General features: G+C 42.2%; 1 protein-coding gene across 2 annotated transcripts in view; it reads left to right on the plus strand.

Annotated features, from left to right (window-relative positions):
• LOC136674627 (rab GTPase-activating protein 1) overlaps nt 1-14,219 on the plus strand; it is a 90,472-nt gene extending 76,253 nt beyond the window's left edge. For both annotated transcript variants that reach the window (XM_066650713.1, XM_066650714.1), the window contains 4 exons: nt 1,601-1,684; nt 7,243-7,314; nt 8,532-8,729; nt 11,147-14,219. In XM_066650713.1, coding sequence (XP_066506810.1) covers nt 1,601-1,684; nt 7,243-7,314; nt 8,532-8,729; nt 11,147-11,269 — 477 coding nt within the window. In that variant the 3' untranslated portion in view covers nt 11,270-14,219. The remainder of the gene's footprint in view (nt 1-1,600; nt 1,685-7,242; nt 7,315-8,531; nt 8,730-11,146) is intronic.
• The last annotated feature ends 8,472 nt before the right edge of the window (nt 14,220-22,691 follow it).

Genomic DNA, 22,691 nt, shown 5'->3' on the forward strand with positions numbered 1-22,691 from the left:
TTCCCTAACTACAGCTACTGAATGTGTACTCTTTAGGGTACCACCACAGTGACATTTTTTCTGACAGTGAATATCTACAGGGGTTGGACAATGAAAGTGAAACACCTGGTTTTAGACCACAATAATTTATTAGTGTGGTGTAGGGCCTCCTTTTGCGGCCGATACAGCGTCAGTTCATCTCGGGAATGACATACACAAGTCCTGCACAGTGGTCAGAGGGATTTGAAGCCATTCTTCTTGCAGGATAGTGGCCAGGTCACTACGTGATGCTGGTGGAGGAAAACGTTTCCTGACTCGCTCCTCCAAAACACCCCAAAGTGTCTCAATAATATTTAGATCTGGTGACTGTGCAGGCCATGGGAGATGTTCAACTTCACTTTCATGTTCATCAAACCAATCTTTCACCAGTCTCGCTGTGTGTATTGGTGCATTGTCGTCCTGATACACGGCACCGCCTTCAGGACACAGTGTTTGAACCATTGGATGCACATGGTCTTACTGGTGCAATGTGCAGTTAATGAAGAGTGGACACCAGGCTGCTCCAGTTTAGCCATGGATTGGCAACTCAAAAGTGTCCGTATGTGTGAGTGTGTGAATGTGTGTGTGTGTGTGTGTGTTGCCCTGTGAAGGACTGGCGCCCCCTCCAGGGTTTATTCCTGCCTTGCGCCCAATGATTCCAGGTAGGCTCTGAACTGGATAAGGGTTACAGATAATGAATGAATGATAAACAAATGAGTCGGTGGAAACAATGTTCAAATGTAATCTCTTTTTGTCACGTTGTAAAAGACAGCTGCTGAGATGTGAGTGAAATAACCAAGAAATGTAATGGTGTTACAGATTGTAAGACATTATATAAGATTTATCAAACACCTGTTGTTCTGATGTCTCGAGCGGTTTTGGGCATCGCTTGTTTGCGATGTTGTAAATGTCAGCAGACAGGCCTGACGTGGGTTGAAGTTATTCTTTAATACATACAATTTACCAAACTACACAGCCCTAAAAGAAATGATTCACCTTTTGATTCCTCAGAAATTAAAGCTTTTTTAAAATCACACACTTGGAGAACAGCTGTGAAAACCTTGTTGCTTTGTTGTGGTTCTTGGATGCAGTTTCTGTAGTGAATCGACAGGAGACCACAGCCGTGAAAGTGGATCACATTCAGTTCTGTAAAAACGCTCAAAGCCGCATATTGTCAGTAGAATAACGTCCACACAGTCCTGTCTGTATAATGGGAGTGTTTTCCCCTGCCAGGGCAGTGCGGTTCTTTTTGCTGCTCTCAAGAGGCCAGGGATGAAACTGCTTTGCTGAATCGCTTGAGGAAAGACCAGCTCAGTGAAATATTTTATCATATGACTAACAGGTTACATCATCAATCACCGTGAATGATCCTGGTCCACTGGCAGCAGTCCATGCCCAACTCCTGTGTGTTTTGCGGTTGTTTGCAGAGGAGCAGGATGTATATGCTGAGGAACACCGTACTGAATATAACAGTATATTGATTCATTGTGACAGAGAAGCAGTTTTAGTGTTAGTCTTTTATTCATGTTGTTTGCTGGATACTTTCTTTTGATGTCGACCTGTGATCTCTCTCTATTCTCAGCTGAAGGAGATGTGTCGACGAGAGCTGGACAAATCAGAGTCTGAGATCAAAAAGAACGGCTCCATCATCGGAGAATACAAACAGGTCAGTCTGACACACACGTACACAGACTCACAATGGCTGACACACACACACACGTGTGCAAAAACAGTTAGGGCATCTAAGCTATTTTATTTGTTATATGGGTGCAGTTATTGAGAGTAATTGAAATTGTTATAAATGGTAGCATTCTCCCAAAACATTTCAAAGCAGTTTCCTGCAAGTGGATGTGTGTAAGTGAGGGTTATATCAGATATTATATATTTATTGGTTTTTCTTTGGTGTCGGTGTCGATTTACACAGGTGAAGTAACAATAACTATGTACAGAATTCTTTGTGTGTGTGAGAGAGAATAATGTGAGCTGTGCTCTGTAAAAATAGTTGTCCTCACATCTCTGTAGAGCTTCTTTAATTGGCCTGCTGACAGTGTGATTCATACCCAGCACAATAATGGGGTCCTCGGAGGAGAACAAAACACACATACATACACACACACACACACACACAGTTGGTACTGCTGTTTAACTGACGTCTATCCGGTCTATCCACACACACACACACACACACACACAGTTCGTACTGCTGTTTAACTGAGGTCTATCCGGTCTATCCACACACACACAGACACACACACACACACACACACACACACACACACACACACACACACACACACACAGTTCGTACTGCTGTTTAACTGAGGTCTGTCCGGTCTATCCACACACACACAGACACACACAGTTGGTACTGCTGTTTAACTGAGGTCTGTTTGGTCTATCTCCACACACACACACACACAGACACACACACACACAAACACACACAGTTCATACTGCTGTTTAACTGAGGTCTGTCCGGTCTATCCACACACACACAGACACACACACACACACAGTTGGTACTGCTGTTTAACTGAGGTCTATTTGGTCTATCCACACACACACACACACACACACACACACACACACACACACACACAGTTGGTACTGCTGTTTAACTGAAGTCTATTTGGTCTATCCACACACACACACACACACACAGTTGGTACTGCTGTTTAACTGAGGTCTATTTGGTCTATCCACACACACACACACACACAGTTGGTACTGCTGTTTAACTGAGGTCTATTCGGTCTATCCACATGCACACACACACACACACACACACACAGTTGGTACTGCTGTTTAACCCCCTGGAGTCTGAGGGGTTTTCAGACACCCTGGTGTAGTCTGACATGCCTTGATTGTTTTACAAATTGTACGCATCTGAAATGATTTTTTCTCAAAGTGTTACACATGCATTTTTCAGAACTATCTCTGCAACAACAGTGTTGAATCAGTAAGAGTGTCATACATCTACATTTTGATTAAATTTACTCTAAACTTAGACTTTCCAAAAACCTATTTTCAGAAGTGCTGATATACTGTGAAAAAACACGTTCTAAACATTTCTCACCGGGACCTTTGAGGTCAAAACTTTGTGAACACGGGTCTTGCCAACACACTGCTGATTCTACTTTTCATAAATTGTATGTAATTTTATACTTAGGACATAACAAATGTGAGGTGACACTCTGTTTTTCTCAGTCACTGGCTCCTACGTTGCATATGTATGAAGATAGGTGCGAAAACCGAGGTGCGAGGTCCCCACCCCACTGCCTAATGAATGACCCATTAGCTGTCACTGCCACAGCTGTCAAAAGAGAAGAGACCAGAGGCAGAGTTTATCACAGTTTATTTCAAAAAAAGAGAACTAAACAAGCAATAAAAACAAAAAAATAAATAACTGGCATGAATTAAAATAAATGGAAAATGTGTTCACATGTAAACATAGTGATAATATACTAAAGATAGTCATACTGTATATCCTTGTGTGTGTATATATATTTGAGTCAGTTCAACAAAAGATGCCAGTCTCTAAAACAGTTTCTGTCTGGCTGCATGCAAAGGTAGACATCACACTGTTCACATTTCCATGGGGTTTTTGCATACCACACAGCTGTTCAACAAGCTCTTCCATGAATGCCTTGTGGGTCAGGCTGTCCTGTTGCATAAGTTGTTGTGGAGAATGTAGGTATTGGTAGCAGCAATGTCCAAGAAGTGAAGAAACAGTTTTCTGTACCACTTCAAAGTTTTGTGCTGAGTTGTGTAATGCAAAATGCTAAACTTGCAGAGCAGATGTGTAAGGACCATGTGTTTACACACGTTGGTGGTTGCAGACTTGGTTGAAGCCGTCGTCTTTGCTTGGAGGTGGAGTATTTTCCACATTTCTGAAAGAAAAATAATAAGAAATGTGAGCTTCTGAGCAGTTACAAAGATTAGCTATTCATGCCAACAGTCACTACAACTAATAATTACTTGTATTTCAAATACAGTACTTACATATGACCTATGTATAGCAGTACATAGCATAACAAGCTACATAGGATGACACTATTACATTCACACAGGCCATTTACACATGACATTACCACACTAGGCTAAACATTTACAGCCATAAGCCACACTTATGGTACTGGAGCCTCGCATGCTAATGTTAGCACTCTCAGCATGCACTCAGATTAGCAACAGGCTACACTTGAATGTCCCGTTTACACAACAGCAGGTTTTTTTTACATTCATTTATGCTTTCATATACAAAGTAATACTTATTTAATTTATTCTTTATTTTAATTTATCCGGAATTCGCGGAGTGTACACAGTAAGCGCGAAGCGTGGGTTTGTTTCATTTGAAAGGAAATATTTCACTTACCCTTCACAAAAATCCTCCTTCGGATCAATCCGCATCTCAAAATAAATCTTTCTTCGTCACTGTCCTCCCCGCTTTCGTCAGATGAGCTGAAATTCTCTTCATTTTCCAGAACAAAGCTCTCCTCCGCAGTGGCTCCAGCTCCCGTGAGTGCGACATGACGAAGCTCCACGTAAACAATTCCGCGACATGTGGCTCTGTGTTTGGGCGTTTTCATGCAAATTATCAGCCAATGATCCTCCACTAGCAGCTGCCGAATTACCATAGTGTTAACATATGAATGGCAGAACGCGTCTATGGGCGGAACAAAAAAGCTTGTGCCTCAAAAATGTGCCGGTTGTTGTTTACGCTTCTCTCACAAGAATATAAATATATATATCGTTTCATCCTATATATAGTTGGAAAGTAGACCCTTCAAGGTTTCCGAGGTATGTTGTATTTTTTTTTAGGATAAAATCTCGCAGAGTTATATACGTGTTTATGTGGAATTTCAATTTTATCCCGCCGGCGGCATAGCCGACCTCAAGTTCTATTTGGTCTATCCACACACACACACACACACACACACACACACAGTTGGTACTGCTGTTTAACTGAGGTCTATTTGGTCTATCCACACACACACACACACACACAGTTGGTACTGCTGTTTAACTGAGGTCTATTCGGTCTATCCACACGCGCACACACACACACACACACAGTTGGTACTGCTGTTTAACTGAGGTCTATCCACACACACACACACAGTTGGTACTGCTGTTTAACTGAGGTCTATTCGGTCTATCCACACACACACACACACACACAGTTGGTACTGCTGTTTAACTGAGGTCTATCCACACACACACACACACACAGTTGTGAACATGAAGCAGGGAAACACACAGCATGTTAGTGGATTAACTCAGGAAACAGCAGTTTGATTGATGTTTCTAAACAGGCCAAAAAAAGCAGGTACGTTGTGAATATTTTTGTTGCTGATTAGTTGAAGATCTGTGAAACAAATTCCACTGGACAGAGAGAAAACTACGGAAATCCAGCATTTAGTGATGAATTTCAAGGCCTGTGGATTCATTTGGTTTCCATCTAAATCCTTGTCATGTAAAACTTAACGTGCATTAAGTCAGTATAGAAGAGGACTGTAGTCTCAGAGAGTTCTAGAAAACGGGGGAAGTGGAGGTTGGACGTGTTGTTACTCTGAATGAAACAATGTGTCTTCATTAACAGCTTGTACCAGCTGAAAAACTGGAGTGGTTTTGTCATAAATAGATGAACACTGTGGTTCCATAGAAAAGGGGTCCTCCTTCATATGAAGATACATCAAGTGTGTTTAATGATGCCCGGTTGCTAAATGAAGATGTGTTAGACTCCTTAGTACGGGCAGTCAGGGATGTGTGTGTGTGTGTGTGTGTGGTCGTGGGGTTTTTATCCCATTGATCAACTGTTCTGGTCAAGGCACGCAATTAGAATTGGATTTTTCATTTAAGCGTGAAGAGGTGGAGAGAGGTCCAGTGATTCACTGATGCTCTGAAGCATGAAGCATGGTTAATGCATTTAACTAGATTGAGGGAATAGTAGTAAACAGGGAGAGAGATAGAAGGTAATCCCCCCCCCAATATCTTTAGATGAGCAAAGGAAGAAGAGATTTCAAAAGATTACCTTTTATTTCATTTGAAGGAATGAGGGTTGTGTTCTTGGTTAAAATTAATAACATTTTTAATAACAATTGTTTGTGCTTTAAAATGGTGATACATTACAGACACAAAAATGCCGGTAAAAATTACTTTAAAGACCCCTATAAAACGTCGGACACCCTTCGCTAATATCACTGTTTTTCTGAAAAGCCTTTAATGTTAGAGCGAAGCACCTGTAGTTCATTTAAACGTCAAATATTTGTTCATCGAATTCAGGGAATGTTTGATTTGAAATTTAAGTGTAAAATGTATATTGTCTGGGAGGCACGGTGGTGCAGCAGGTAGTGTCACAGTCACACAGCTCCAGGGACCTGGAGGTTATGGGTTCGATTCCCGCTCCGGGTGACTGTCTGTGAGGAGTGTGGTGTGTTCTCCCTGTGTCCGCGTGGGTTTCCTCCGGGTGACTGTCTGTGAGGAGTGTGGTGTGTTTTCCCTGTGTCTGCGTGGGTTTCCTCCGGGTGACTGTCTGTGAGGAGTGTGGTGTGTTCTCCCTGTGTCTGCGTGGGTTTCCTCCGGGTGACTGTCTGTGAGGAGTGTGGTGTGTTCTCCCTGTGTCTGCGTGGGTTTCCTCCGGGTGACTGTCTGTGAGGAGTGTGGTGTGTTCTCCCTGTGTCTGTGTGGGTTTCCTCCAGGTGACTGTCTGTGAGGAGTGTGGTGTGTTCTCCCTGTGTCTGTGTGGGTTTCCTCCGGGTGACTGTCTGTGAGGAGTGTTGTGTGTTCTCCCTGTGTCTGCGTGGGTTTCCTCCGGGTGCTCCGGTTTCCTCCCACAGTCCAAAAACACACACTGTAGGTTGATTAGCGACTCAAAAGTGTCCGTAGGTGTGAGTGAATGTGTGAGTGTGTATCACCCTGTGAAGGACTGGCGCCCCCTCCAGGGTGTATTCCCACCCTGTGCCCAATGATTCCTGTTAGGCTCTGGACCCACTGCGACCCTGAATTGGATAAGGGTTACAGATTGTGAGGTAGTGTCCATGGTCGTCAAAATAGTGCTGTCCACGTACACTTAGATGCAGTAAACTATGCTGAACCCCCACCCAACAATTCCTTTACCTCAGAAAGCCCTTCTGATCTCCCAGAGATAAAAGCCTGGAGCAAAAGAGTAGGTTCATGTTTTTTTTTTTTTAACCTTCCCTCCTTCTGTTTGTGTGTGTGTTTAAGATTTGCTCTCAGCTTAGTGAGCGACTTGAGAAACAACAGACGGCTAACAGAGGAGAGCTGGAGAAAATTCGGGTGAGTAGCGCACACACACACACACACACACACACACACACACACACACACACACACGCACGGACGGCACAATATATTGTTTATGAGTAAATATATCTTACTATACTGGTCTTTGCAGCACAGATGAGGAAATGGGTTCATAGTTCCTCATTGATATTGTGCAACTGTGTTTAGCTAAATATTTTGGTGAATATGGCTAGAGATACACTTGCTGTTTGGCCATGAGCTTGCGTTGACAACCGTCTACATCGTTAAGACTTGTACAAACGGTATGTGCAGTAAATTCATCTGTTAGTAATAGCTACACCTTAATTATGAAATCACACACCAGAAGAGTGGTCTAAAACAGGACCGTACTGTGCAGACATGACATGCAAAACGTTGGTTCGTTAATTTAAGTGAATTTGCCACAGCAGTGAAACTATGATTAGTATTTTGGCAGCATTTCTAGTGGCTACACTTCAGCCTTCATGCTTTTCTTACACTTGTTGTGATTGTTGCTGTTGGCGTCAGTCTGAGGGTCCGGTGTGTTGCTCAGTAGCTGCACTCTAATGAGGTGAGAGCTGAATGGAGAGGCTGTCGAATAGATGATGATGGGCCCTTCACAGACCGAGTGGATTCTCAATGAGCCTCTCAAGGCACACAGATTACAACTGTGACAAAAATGTGTGTGCATATGTGTTTGTCCTTTTTCTGATAAAGAACACGTTGTGTTTGATTTCTCCACTGGGCAAGTGCTTGAAGCATTGATGACGGAAATGAAAAAGGCCAATTTACTTGGTTCTACTTTGGTAAAACTGGAGTACCGACTGATTAGACCATGTGTGTGTGCATGTGCTTGTGTGTGCTAGTGAACCTACCATGCATTTACATGGATAAATGATGTTGTGTGTGTGTGTGTGTTCAGTTCCATTCCAACGCTGTACTTAAAAACTGAAGAGCATTTTAAAAAGCACTAAAAAAGCTATTTTTCCAAAGAGAAATAAACAGAACTTACCTTATCCACATTCATAATAATCCTGATTTGCTCATTTTGTCCCTTTTGGTAATTTGATGCCCACCAAACATGACAGATTTGCATAAAGAGATCATTTATGTTTTAGCTTTACTTCACTAATAAGCAGCAGTATACCTCACTGTTCTGTGTGTGCACTCAAGATGTCTGCATTTACACAGACTCATAGTGTGTGTGTGTGTGTGTGTGTGTGTGTGAGCAGCTGAAGGTGGAGGGCTGTGAGAAGTGCAGTGTGCTCTTCAGTAAGGAGGGTCGTCTGAAGGCTGGGAGTGCTCCGAAGGAGGGCAGTGAGGAGGAGACTGATGAGGAGAAGGAGGCTTTGCAGACTCAGCTCAGAGAGATGGAGCTGGAGCTGGCCCAGACCAAACTCCAGCTGGTTGAGGCTGAATGCAAAATACAGGTACAGATGCACGTTTCACTTATAGTCCACCCTTTAGTCCAGGCTTAGTATTTAGCCTCCAGATTATTCTCCATCCTTTACAACCTTTAACTCACCTTCGCTTTCTATAACAACTTTGCCTTACATCCTGCGTATCACCTTTACCTCACCTTCATCATCTCCATAATCACCATTATTCTCCTGTGTGCTACAACCTCTTTACCTCACCTTCATTGTCTAGATCACCTTTTTAACCCTTTGATGGGGATGGACATGTGAACTATATTTGCTATTAAGATACTGGCATATTTAAAGGCTAAGCACCACTTAATGGACCTCCATGAATATTTCACATTATTGTAGTTACTGACAGATATAAGTATGAATTAAAATGAAAATAGCAGCTTAATTTGCTTTAAAACTGACAATTTTATTAAATTGAGTGAAAAACCCGAGCTCGCTACGGAAATTCTTGAACGCGACCGTGATGTCACTGGTGGACAACAGCGGAACAACGCCGCGGTAAAACACCGTTATGACTGACTGTTATGACAGTATCTAGCTAAATAACCAACATTATTCATGACAATAGCCTAGCAATAAGCTAAACTCAAATGTAGAGGTACCGTTATTCTTGTAAATGTGATCGAAGTCGAACTCGAATTCATCCGACACTATAAACCTCCGTAATGCAGCTACGTAGCCGAGTATAATCTGAGACACCGAGTTTAGCGAGTCAAGCTAACGTTAACTAACACCAACTAAAACAGGCGAAGTGAGTGTCCTTACCCTGTTTACCTCCATGTTACAGAGGCTCTTGAACACCTTTCGTTGGTGTCCTTACATGCCCATATTGTTGGAAAAGCGCCAGTGAAATGAGCTACAGATAACGGAGTGAGCGGATGGTCCTTTCCAAAGTGCCCGTTTAAAGTGGACAAATTTAGTCCATTTTCTGGATATTTTGGGATCTTTGGGCCATTTGTTCACAGATGTCCCACTGTACATTGAATGATTGCAGCCAAAAACAACACACCTTTTCGTCATTTTGCATTAAATTAAGTGCAGCTTCTAGAGTTGTTGTCCACCATCTACGTCACAGGCAAGACGCCTATTAGAGTTTCCCAACACCGTTGGGGGGGGGGGACCAACGGTCTTTTAAACCTTATTCCTTCAATTAGTAAGAAATAACATGTTTTCTGACTATCAATAAACACAAGTTAGGAACTCAAACTCCACTGTATTTATTTGTTTGACACTTTCATATCGCTGCTGCTTAGCCTTTAAAGCAAATAGCTTTTTAATGTTCCAGAAAGTATATTTTATATTTCTTTGAATTATGAAAATCACAGCACACTGGGTTCATCATTCGTTTATTGCATGCAGTAAGGGAGAGGTGTTCAGGGTTTTTATTATTGAAGTTTTCACACTGATCTAGTGATAATTCAGAAGCACACCAATGTGCACAATCAGCTGAGAGTGTTGCCAGATTCGATCAATTCCGTATTCAAAATTTTATTCCATATTTATTCATGCCTCATCACCTTTTGATGGATTTACCTTTCAGTGAACAGTGTTTACATGGTGAAATACTTTAATTGAATTATAAGCCATAAATGACTTTAAGCTCAGGTTGAAAATAGTGAAAATGCATGTCTTTTTCATCACATAAGAACCTCCTCATTTCTATATGGATTTTCCTCTGCTGGAGTTATTGTTGTCTTCTTTTAAAAATGTGCTGAAGCGTCTAAATCCTGGTGCGCAGCTCTCTGTGGATCACTGCTGTCTAAATGTAAGCTCCATCTCAGCAAATATTCAGCTGGATCTGAACAAAAACTAAAGCCTGATAATTAATGAGGCGCAAAGTGGTTATCCCTAATGCAGCAGTTATTCCATCGGCGCATCGGCGGAACCTGGTCCTAGACGAGTAAGGTTCCACACCACTGGCTCTCGACAAACGCTTCCAAACAGAAGAAATACTGTAAATAATTTGATGTAGTGCACTTATTAAACATGACATGTTTTTTATTTATTTTATTATAAATGTACGTTTGCCTTTTAGTTTTTACACAGCAAAGGGTTAAACTGTATGTGCATGTGCCATAGACATTGTAAAGAAAAATGAATAAAGAAACAGTAAACGCAGGAATTGTTGCATTTAGGAAAGAAGGATAAAAATGGTAGAAGGAAGTGTTAAAGAAATGTTGAAAATAAGAAAATACAGAGGAAAGAAGCAGTTCAAGAAAAAAAAAAGAATAAATGAGTGAAGATACTCATGAACGAAGGGAGGAAAATAGTTGAAGACACGAATGAAGCGAAGTAAGGAAGACAGGAAAGAGGAGAGTGTATGGAGGACGTAGAAACACAAAAACGAAGGAATGAAAAAGGAATGAAAGAAGAAGTGACGGAAGCAGTGAAGGGATGTGCTGTGTGTGTTTCAGGATCTGGAGCACGATTTGGGTTTGGCGCTGAGTGAAGTGCAAGCAGCGAAAAAGACCTGGTTCAACCGCACTTTAAGCTCCATCAAAACAGTGACGGGAGCCCAGGGCAAGGAGACCACCTGAGCTGAGGAGAGTTCAGAAGACTCACCGGCCCACTGCCCTTTTCTCTTATACGTTCCTTCTCCCCTTTCACCCCAACCATCTCTCTCTCTCTCTCTAACTCTAATCCTCGTGTAACTCTACTGGCCAGTGCTGTTACCCTCCCACTGCGCCGTAACGAACCACACTTTTTCTGTCTTCTTTTCTTTTGTAAAAAAAAAAAAAACAAAAAACGAAAAAAAAGCAGGTAAACAAACAAATAAGAAAACTTTACCTAGGGTGCAAACTACCCCCGAAATGAAACAGATGTACTTACCTAAGCAAGAGGAGACTTTATTGCTAATCTTTATACTACTGATAGTTTAACAGAATAAGGGGGCTGTGTGAACTGAACCGTCTTCTGCAGTTGTGGAATATTAACACAACACTCCGCTACTGTTGTATTCAAGACTACTCGCCCCAAACACACACGCAAACGTCAGCCCTGCAGAGGTACGAGGAACTAACAGCCGCCTTTTTGGAGAAAAAAAAAAGAGCGGGAAAAAGCTTTTCTAATTTCTGTTTGACGACAATTTTCATTTGTACAAATATACGGATGACTTGTGAGCTGAAGAGATTTGTTTAGTCGTTTAGGCTGTGATAGTCTGCTTTTAGTGTGTGTGTGAGGGTGTGTGTGTGTGCTCTAAAGGAGCTTAGTGCTGTTGACTGAGAGTGGCCAAGTGTGGTGATTTTCCTGACGATGGCTGTATTCATAGCTTGAGTCAAAGCAAAGGAGACGGACACAGAGAAGTAGCACATTTTGTACAGAGATGGAGTAAAAAAGAAAGTACTGTATGAGCGCCGTTCTCATGCAATCCACTAGGTGGTGCCCTCACGGCGGTAGCAATTCATGCTAAGGGAAAACAAAGGCCTCAGAATGAACCAAATGGTGGGTGGGAGTAGAAGCACTTGATCTATTTATGTCTTTATGGAAGGCAAACTCATAGCTCACGTTTACAGTGACTGACCCCTGCCCTTAAAGGAACACTCAAACATTTTTTTAACCTGAACTCACTCAGTCACATTTAGCCATGGACAATAATTTATACACATTTCTCTGTAATTACAAAATGACCCACCGCAGTTACTTCACAAAATAGATATAAACCAGGGGCCTTCCTTTACAGGAGTTCCACATGTTTAAATGCTAATGTGGCTAACTTATGTGGATGAATGCAAGCTTAGCAGGGACCATTTAGCATCTGCTAAGTGTCATGCAGCATTAGCATTTTTAGCGTGTCTTCCTTCAGTTTGTGCTGGTCCACATAAAGTGGGCACTTAACCTGTCTATTAGCTCATACCCTTACACTACAATCAGATAAACACACAGTGAGCACAGTGAGTGGCCATTGCTGGTTGGGTACATGGTCTGGACAAACTATTAGTACTGTAACTATCTTGCTGTGCATTGCAGTTGGACTGGTGCAGTATGGGAATTGTAGGCCCAGTGCCATTATCCGATATTATCCAAGTAAGATGGCGACATGTTAACATTCAGGCACTTCCTCCTCCTGGAGTAGGTCACAGAGCAAACGCAGTGTAAATGAATAAATTGCGATATAAAAATACATAATGAAATATCACTTTGAAATATTTAAAATCATTTTAACAGGAGTTATCTGTCGATACTGATACGTTTGTGTCTTGCTATTGGACTTCCTACAGCTTGCATTATTAAAATAAATAATAATCTTCAGTTCGAATTAAAAATCAGACCAAAATAATTTACTGTTGAGTGGATGAGGAGCTGAATGATCAAATCCACCACAGAAACATGGTCGTGGTGCACAGCAAAGAAAAAAAACTACTAAAAATATGACCGGTTAGAGGCTCATTTGCATATTGCAGCAGTCTCTGGCAGACGTTTTAACACCCGTATTTAAATGCAATGCTTGGTAGGTTTTCTAAGTTAAAAATAAGTTGCACGTCCTCTAGAGAGGACAGACATGAACATGGTGTTTATCAGAATCCACTTCACGCTTTGTGTTTATTGGTTGGGTTTAAAATGTTGGGTAAATAATAAAACATAAAATATAGAATGTGCCATAACTTTTCAGGCCATTTTTTATGTTTTATTTTTTATGTTAAATGCAACAAATGGAGTTGACTAACAGGTCCAGAGCTGCGTTTTCTGTAGAGGATGCGTTTTATTTAGAAAATCAATTGAAATGTGTCATTTGACCAGGTTTAACTGCATCCTTACGGCAAAGGCCGGTATCACAGCGATTATTAACTAGTTCTTGTGCAGCCCAGGTGTCGGACCCTGTTGATCTGTGTGTGTTTGTGTGTGTGTGTGTATGGGTGGATGGATGAATGTGTGTGAGCATGTGTGAGTGAATAAACAGAAGAGGCAATGTAAAGAACACTCTGTAGGTTTGAACCTTACAGAATATTTATAATGGGATACGGCTTGCTGGAGTTTTATGTTGATGTCAGAGGAAGGCCCTTGAGTTCCTGAGAAAATGAAATAAACAATGGGGTCATTCCAAGAGGCACTGGCTTGTACATAAGAAGCATATAAGTTTTTTTTTTTTTCATGTTTATTTTGTATCTCCTCTCTGTGGTAACTGTACTAATGTTGCCTAATTGTACTGTGTTACAAACTTTATTATTATTTTTTTTGCTTTACGATTTTGTCTTAAATGTCAAACTGCTGTCTCATGTATTACATGCCAAAATGTACCCTCATCCAACATTACGTACGTATGGACATGGTAATAGTGTAGGTTGCATTGTGTATACTTCCGTAAAATTTCAACATAAAGCTACAAACACAAAAGTACATCTCAGTGTGTGGAATTATTCTCTATTTATAAACAGACCGAGCTGAGTCAGGTGCTCTTTATGTAAGTAAATCTCAGGTGAAAGAGATTTAGTTTGGGACCAAACCTGGCTCATTTATGGTCATAAGAAATGTGTGCATGGGTTTATGGAGAAGAAAAAACAAACAAACAAAATCTCTGTTTTAATCAGTTATGGAAATACAGGGGGTCCTCGACTTACGACGTTGATCCGTTCCTACGTCGCATCGTAAACCGATTTTCGGTGTAAATCGGAACATGCGTACATTCATTCATTCATTGTCTGTAACCCTTATCCAGTTCAGGGTCGCGGTGGGACCAGAGCCTACCAGGAATCATTGGGCGCAAGGCAACACAGACACACATTCACTCACACCTACGGACACTTTTGAGTCGCCAATCCACCTGCAACATGTGTTTTTGGACTGTGGGAGGACACCCACGCGGACACGGGGTGAACACACCAACTCCTCACAGACAGTCACCCGGAGCGGGAATCGAACCCACAACCTCCAGGTCCCTGGAGCTGTGTGACTGCGACACTACCTGCTGCGCCACCGTGCCGCCCAACATATGTACATACTGTACGTAAATAACATACTGTAAGCACTTATCCTATCTGTGCATTTTATAGATGTTTACGTTTTCCAGCCCCACCCTGTTGTCTCGGTTCAGTGTATTAATAGTTTACGTGGAGGATGTTGATTAAAATAAGCGAATGATTTGTAATCCAGCTGTTTTCCCACAGTGCAAACATTGAACAATGTGTCGTGAAGTTGTCTTGCTCCACTGGTCATCACGTTTCCTGTCAGCCACGTTTTTCGCAGTCACTTCAAACATTTACGGCTGAACACACCATTACCGTTACTGCTGTGGTCATCTGACCCAAGTTAAACATTTCCCACTGCTGTCTGAAAAAAAGGAACAGATGATGTCACAGTGCTCGTGTCGTGCTTTGTTTATTGCGTCAGTCACTCCCTGGTACCTGCTTTCATTTTCCTTTGATCATTGGAATGACCCCGTGATGCCAGTTCTTCACACTGTGAAAATAATTAATGAATTGAAGTCATAATTTACCAGAGTTTAGCATTTTGAGCAGCTCATGTTTTGCTGACAGCTATGCCCCACCTTTTCTGGCTGTGGTTTATTTAAGCTTTGACCCAGTTGGGAATGAAGTCACTTGCCGTTTTAGACAGGTGTCACTTGTTTATAAATCACAGACATTAACGAGGCTTGTCTAATGTGTAACGCACAGAAAGGCAGCAAAGCTGTCAGTGCTCTACGGTCATAAAACTGTTCGGTCACGTGGCCATTCTGTAATATCATTAAACTAGTCACACGTGTAGTTTTATATTGCTTTATATAGAGCACAGCCCTGTAAAATGACCCCCCCGGGTGGTGTGTACTCGGGGCTGCAGTGAGGATCCAGTTACCCAGAGTAGTTCTACTGTTACCACCACGTCAGCATTATGCAATCAGAACCTGGGGCTCAGTGCTCACTCTGGCTCCTATGACCTAAAATATCAAGCCCCTGGGCGGGACGGGACGGGACCTCCGCATGACGGGAACGTTGATGGGTCTCAGTTGCTTGGCAGAAAGAGAGCTAGACGGGTTTTATCTTCTTACCGATCGGCATAATGAGTCTAAAACTAACCCTAACGCTAATCGTGGCCTCATTCGACAGTAATAAGCCACAGTGATGTGTGAGAAGCTGAAGCTATATTTAGTCGCTGTGAGAGAAGTTGCATATTTGGGCGCCTCTGGTCGGATCACATGTTTTGTTGAGTTTAGTGAAATTAAGTACCGGTCTGAAGAGGACACGCAACGCCAAAACGTAGTTTGACCAGAGATGTTTAAACCTACAGCTGGATTCCACAGCAGAAACGTTGCATTTCAGAAGTGTGTGTTGTTCTATTCATAGCGCTGGTTATTTCACGTGGTGTGGCATGAATAGTAGGGGCCTGCCAAATGGTGTCATTTAAAATAAATAAATAAAAATAATGAAACCACGGGGCTGCTATGAGCATGATTATTTGTGCATCCATCCCTGGGCCCCAAAATAGGCTCTGACCTGGATCGGAGTGGCATTGATGCTGAAAACCACCCAGCGCTCTCGATGGCTTTCGCAGATGAGTCTCACACAGCTGTGCTGATGAGCTCCCCTGGCAGAGGTGAAAAACACACTCGCCTCTTCTCAACACACACAGGCCTAGCTTCTCAGCTCATAAAGGGACAGTCGTGTTGTCCTGATGTCCACCCGGGCTCGTGACCCTGACTCCAGGGCCCCTCCGGACCCACTCTGCCTCGGGCTTTTTTTGGTGTTTGTCCTAATTACTCCGGTGCAGCAGCGGACGCAGGCTGTAAACCGGTCCTGAAGAGTGTGGCGGTGACTCAGAGACACTCGAGCAGGGTGTGGAGTCAATGAGGTAAAGTGTTAAAGTAACCGGTCTCACGTCACGCTCACGAGGAAAGCCTGTCTTCAAGCCTTTCTAGAACAGTCCTGTCAAAGGAATACAACTAAAGCACTCAAAAATGGCCCGATGTTAATGGCCCGAAGTCTTAAACATATCACAAATTGACAGATGTGACAGAGCACACAACAGTACCCGCACTAGCACCAGTCTCACACAATAAAATGACACATTATTGACTACAGAGGAACAGTAACGACTGGATAATGTCCTCACAAAGTAGCACAAGTATTGTCGTTAAACTCTGTTTGGTACAAATCTCAACAATAAGTCAGACATTCTAGATTTTGACTTATCGTATAATTTTGAGCGAATCGTATAATACAGCGCTTGCTTTTTATATCAATTAGTGTTAGTGTGAAGAACCGAGAACTCATGCAATGTAGACCCCAGCCCTGGCCAAATGGCCACTTCTCAATCACCAAGGTCATAAAGTATCAGCCGTCATTTAAACCACTGGCTGCTTCCCAGACATCATTGTGGCTTGTTATTGACGGTTTAAATATGACCTCAACAGCACAGTCCTGTGTGAGACTTCTCTCGTCCTGCTTCACCCTGACAGCGGTATCGGTGATCGACTGTTGGGACTGTGAATAAGGAATCGTATTGGGGTTAGTTGGGTAAGGGGAGGCGGCACGGTGGTGCAGCAGGTAGTGTCGCAGTCACACAGCTCCAGGGACCTGGAGGTTGTGGGTTCAATTCCCGCTCTGGGTGACTGTCTGTGAGGAGTTGGTGTGTTCTCCCTGTGTCTGCGTGGGTTTCCTCCGGGTGACTGTCAGAGAGGAGTGTGGTGTGTTCTCTCTGTGTCTGCGTGGGTTTCCTCCGGGTGCTCCGGTTTCCTCCCACAGTCCAAAAACACGTTGGTAGGTGGATTGGTGACTCAAAAGTGTCCGTAGGTGTGAGTGAATGTGTGTATGTCTGTGTTGCCCTGTGTAGGACTGGCGCCCCCTCCAGGGTGTATTCCCGCCTTGCGCCCAATGATTCCAGGTAGGCTCTGGACCCACCGCGACCCTGAATTGGATAAGGGTTACAGACAATGGGTAAGGGGATGGTGAAATTGACAATGCATGTTTTAGAGGCCAGGGACACATGCGTTTTACCTTGAGATTATCCTCCATTTTGATGTTCAGTGGAGTTTAAAGCAGAATAAACACCCTCTACACTACAGTGGAACTGAGTGACACTCCTTGGTTGCACCTTGAATAAAACACCGAAGACAAAAATGGTTTATAATCAGTATATAGAGATTTAATTGTTTAAAAAAAAAGTTTTTACATTTTTATAGAGATTCAGCACTTTTCAAGCATAAAGTAATGGCAAATACAGTGACAGACAGACCACCATGGTGTTTTCACAACTAATAGTTTTTAAATTCAATACCACAGATAGCAAACATCTACTGCTGCCGCTTTAAACTTTGCTTCTACTCAAGCACAGCTCGCTCACGGAACTTGTGCACGATCACCACACCACGTTATTAGATTATTACCTTTTTAAATAAAGTTTCAAATCTAGATAAGTTCTTCATTTATATCATTTGCTGAAGTCACATAAAAAAAATTGTCAAACAGAGAAGAAGTGAGGAGTCGTTGGCTGCTGAAACCCAACGGAAATGAAGCGATGTCTACTGTAGAATATCACGGAAGAGCACGTGGGCAAAAAATCAGCCACGCTCACAAAGTTTCACTCGGAGAGATGTGTAAACACAAAAGGGTGAGAGCACCCAAAGGTCACAAGTTTTTTTTTTTTAATTTTTTAATTTTTTTTGTTAAGTTATAGAATCATATATATAATGTACCTGCATGTCTTTGCAAAAATGCACATAGCTCTTCTATAATAATACATTCTAATTCCTACGCATATAGCTCTTCTATGATAATACATTCTAGCTCAGATCTATTGCAAGAAATGTTGGGAACTTGAGGACACAGGCTGAAGTTTAGAGCAGCTGAAATACCAAAGCCCACCCCCCCGTCGTCTCCCCTGACCGTGTACTGGATCAGAGCGGAGAGCCAGGGAAAACGTTCAGTTCAGCAATTCATTTTGCGAACCTTGCTCACGCAGAAACCAGACCCAGCTCCGTTTCACCTCTGAGACTTAAGGCTCGCAAATTGAATTTCCAGCCGTCTAATTCTCTAGTCTCACACACAAGTCCCTTTCCTGGTCAGTGGGCTGTATTTTTGATAAGCGACTGCGCGATAGTAATTAAATGACAGCTGCCGAGGGGGAATTTAGCACGAATTTGGGAACGCACCAATTACCATCGACGCAGACGCTCCAGTGTCTTTATGACTTACAAGTGACATCGATATGCGTCAGTGTACTTTAAACATATGCCTGTCATTAAACACCACGGGGGTGCCAAGCGGGCCCGAAGAAATCGCCGCTTTTGTCATTACCCCATCCCTCGTTGACAGCTTGTTCGATTGCTCTTGGATAAAAGGTGTTTACCTCTTTTAGGAAAGCCATATAAACTCTGTTCTGACACTGGACCACTACATGCTTCCTGATCAGGCGCATCAGCCATTTAAATCTTTAATTTGTGTTGGTGTTTGAAGGTACCGTCATACCGTAACCTCACTTCCATATAGATATAATACATTTTTTGCCAGCTGGCCTACATTCTGTACGGATCAAACATTCTGTACGCTACAGTACGGTGCGAATGGCTTAGCAGCAGATAAGTAGCACCTGCTCTCATTTTAAGGATTGACTACACAAACTTAGAGCAATTACATACGTACTGCTCAGGTCAATGGCTTTGGAGATTCAGTGGAGAATCAAGGCTTAGTTATGACAGCAATGGCATACGACTGACGTACTACAGAGTGTGTTTGGTCCTGTTGTAGAACGATCCCGCGCTGCTAATGTAGCGTTAGCCCAGTCTGTATCTGTCAGCTGCGCTCTCTGCAGATGCAAAGTCTTACTTTGTCTGTTATTGCAGTATGATAAACTATATTCACAGCCATAATTTCAGCTGAAACGCAGCTGTGTGAAGCCTTTTCAAACCCCTCCCCCTACCGACGCTTCATGGAGAGTTGAAACAGTCCCGATTAGCTCTGGCCGCTTCTGGTGAGCCAAATTAGACTTTAAACGAGACTAAAATATGATTCCACCCAATGTATTTATGGAGACCATCTGGCTTTCAGAGCTGCCTAAAGAGATGGGGCGATCGTGGGGGAGAAACGGAAGATATTTGCTCTGTCCTTGTGGGAAAAAAAAGCAATAACGATAGGTCTTTTCTCTTTTAATGAATATGGACAATGCAGGTACTTTAGCTTTTATCTTTTTGTGTGAGACCATATGGCTTCTGTTTTTGAGTCGTCTTAAATATCCCTGCAATATCTTTATAGATTTTACTCTTTATTTATTTATATATATATATATATGTGTATATAGATATATATGGCTATAAAGGTTTAAAGAGACATGGCATTCAAAAATGCAGACATTGCTAACAGCTAATACACGTTAGCATTAGCATTTTCAGATGACACATTCCTTTAATGCACTTCGGCACATTCACTACACAAAAGCAGACCTACGATTGCATTAGAGTAGAAGGGTAATACAACGTGGAAGACTTTGAATCTACATTCAACAGTTAGAGAAGTCCTTGTGCTAAAGAATTAACCTTCTCCAAATCAAGATCTCTAAAGTAATGCTCTCCTTCAAAGCCTTGATATACAGCTGTTTTTATTGAACTACGTTTTCCTCATGAATAAAGACCACGGAAAGGGGCTTGTGTGATTGACGACAAATTATCAAGCACAAATCAAAAAGGCAACCTTCTCATGAGTTTTCTCTGATGCCATGGTTTTTTTCCTCATAACTACATAGGAGTATTTGGCACAGAACTTACCCACATCGAGACTTACCATCTTAATTTCAAGAATGATTGAAGTCATTCCTCTGGTGGAGGGGAAAAAAACTTTTGAGGTTTGATTTCTTTTAAAAACGTGGTGCACATTAAGAAAAAATAAGCAGTCAGCAAAGATAAAGACATCGAAAGAAAACTGTTAAAACAATACGTGATGTGGTCTGATGTACATTCGGTAGGATTCTGACGTTATGGATAACAGGAAAATAAAGATGTGCTTCATTTGCGCCGTTTAAATAAACAACAAAAACAAACAAACAAACAAAAACAAAGGCTTTAAATTGGGCCAGACTCCAGAATATTGTTTCCGTCCTGATTTTTATTATTAAATTGAGACGCTCTAAACTCCAGATCAGCCTGATTTCTGAGCATGGCTTATAGGTTTTTAAGTTTAAGAAGTGGTTTATTTATAGTTTTTGAACATCTGCTGGTATCGGCTTCACTGTAAACAAAGCCTATGTCTGTTGAAGTTGAGCAGTGTGATCAAAGCCAGCAAAATCAGACCTACCTCACTGTCACTTACAAATTAAAATGACGTTTTACAGCTTGGAATATTTACATCTTTAAACTCATTTTTCACCTTTAATCATCCCTCTGCTGTTGTGGGCATTCAGCCAAAATACTTTTTAATATTTTACAAGAAGAAAACCCAATTTTATCCTTCAGCTGTTTTTGTGAAATGGGTCTGAATATGATCATAGTTTATTAATATTCTAGATTGTGAATATGCCCTATATCATTTACAGTACTGTGCAAAGGTCACCATACTTTATTCAGTAAGTAACCCCCATTCAGTGACGGTGAGGTCTGGGCTCTGGGGACTCTCAAGTAATGGCTTGAGAGTTTAACTTCCTCAATGTTGAAAGATGGACCAAACCCCTGTGGATTTGAAGTGTGAAGCTTTAGGTTCTGGACCAGGTCCGGCGTTGCTTTGAGGAGCCGTTTCCTCTGTAGCTTTTGTGTAACACTTTTTACCCCATCACTTCCACCGTCCTTATGTGGGTTTACCTTAACTCTACTGTCCCCAGAACAGTTAATAACCATAACTGAACGGCCAATTGGGTTGGGACTGAAACAGATGAAGGGTGGTCTGCACAGTACTGTAGAATCTGACAGTGAGTAATTAGCTTTTAGCACACGACAAATCAGCGTCTGAAGCTGCTGAGACTGTACAATGCTACGTCTGAGACCTGCAGCAAGGAAATGAGCGAAACTGTGCTGTATGTTTAAAAACAGAGTGGCGTGACTGGGTCACATTAGCTGCCCATCAGACCCACTCTCTCTCTCTCTCTCTCTCTCTCTCTCTCTCTCTCTCTCTCACTCACTCACTCACTCACTCACTCACACACACACAGATTGGTATGTATGTGCCTCTGGACTCTATGCACCTTAGTGAACTGGGACAGAATGTAAACAGCTTATATGTGCAGAGGGGGGTGTGCTTTCTGAAGACCTCTGTGTGTGTGTGTGTGTGTGTGCGTACACTAAAACACTGTGATAGAGATGCACCAATCTGATACGCTGAATCGGTATTGTCCCAAATGCCAAGCTAAAACAGATCAACATCTGCCACAGGTGACCATCCACATACATTCCTCACAAAAGAGCTCCACTTAATCAAATTCTTATATTTTATCCAAAGTTAAAACACCTCTGCTGCACTAAACTGACTGGTGTGTGTGTGTGTGTGTGTTTGTGTGTGTGTGCTGTGAGTCCTCTGTAAAGTCTAAAACAGTCAGTATGTGATTATTTGGGAGGACTCAAATGCTAATTATTATGCTCGTTATGCTAATGAGGATACGACAACAACATTAGATCAGCCACTCACATCCTCAGAAGACACGTCCCCAAATTTCTGATTGAGTCCTCTTTAGGAAACCCTCCCCGCCCCCTCGCAACCATCAGAGACATTCCACACTCATCCGCTTCAACACCACGAACACCCAACCCCACGAAGAAAAAATAACGTTCTACCGAACGCTGTGCCGTTCCACTTTTTCACCACAGAGGCCTCCGAATGTTACATAGTGTAGCTTTAAAAAAAAAGATGCACCTGCAGCAGCACATCACATGAGGTATTCAGATTTTAAACTGAAGACAAATATCAGATTGTTTCTTTGTTATCGGCTGATGTCCTGAGTTCAGGGATCAGAATCAGTGCTGACAGTAAAAAGTCAGATCAGTGCATCCCTAGCTCCAGAGATTGAAAACGAAAATGTGGACAAGTGCTCCTTCAAGGAACGCAGAACACCAGG

The sequence above is a fragment of the Hoplias malabaricus genome, chromosome 18, assembly GCF_029633855.1.
Source record: "Hoplias malabaricus isolate fHopMal1 chromosome 18, fHopMal1.hap1, whole genome shotgun sequence".
In the NCBI taxonomy this organism is placed as follows: domain Eukaryota; kingdom Metazoa; phylum Chordata; class Actinopteri; order Characiformes; family Erythrinidae; genus Hoplias; species Hoplias malabaricus.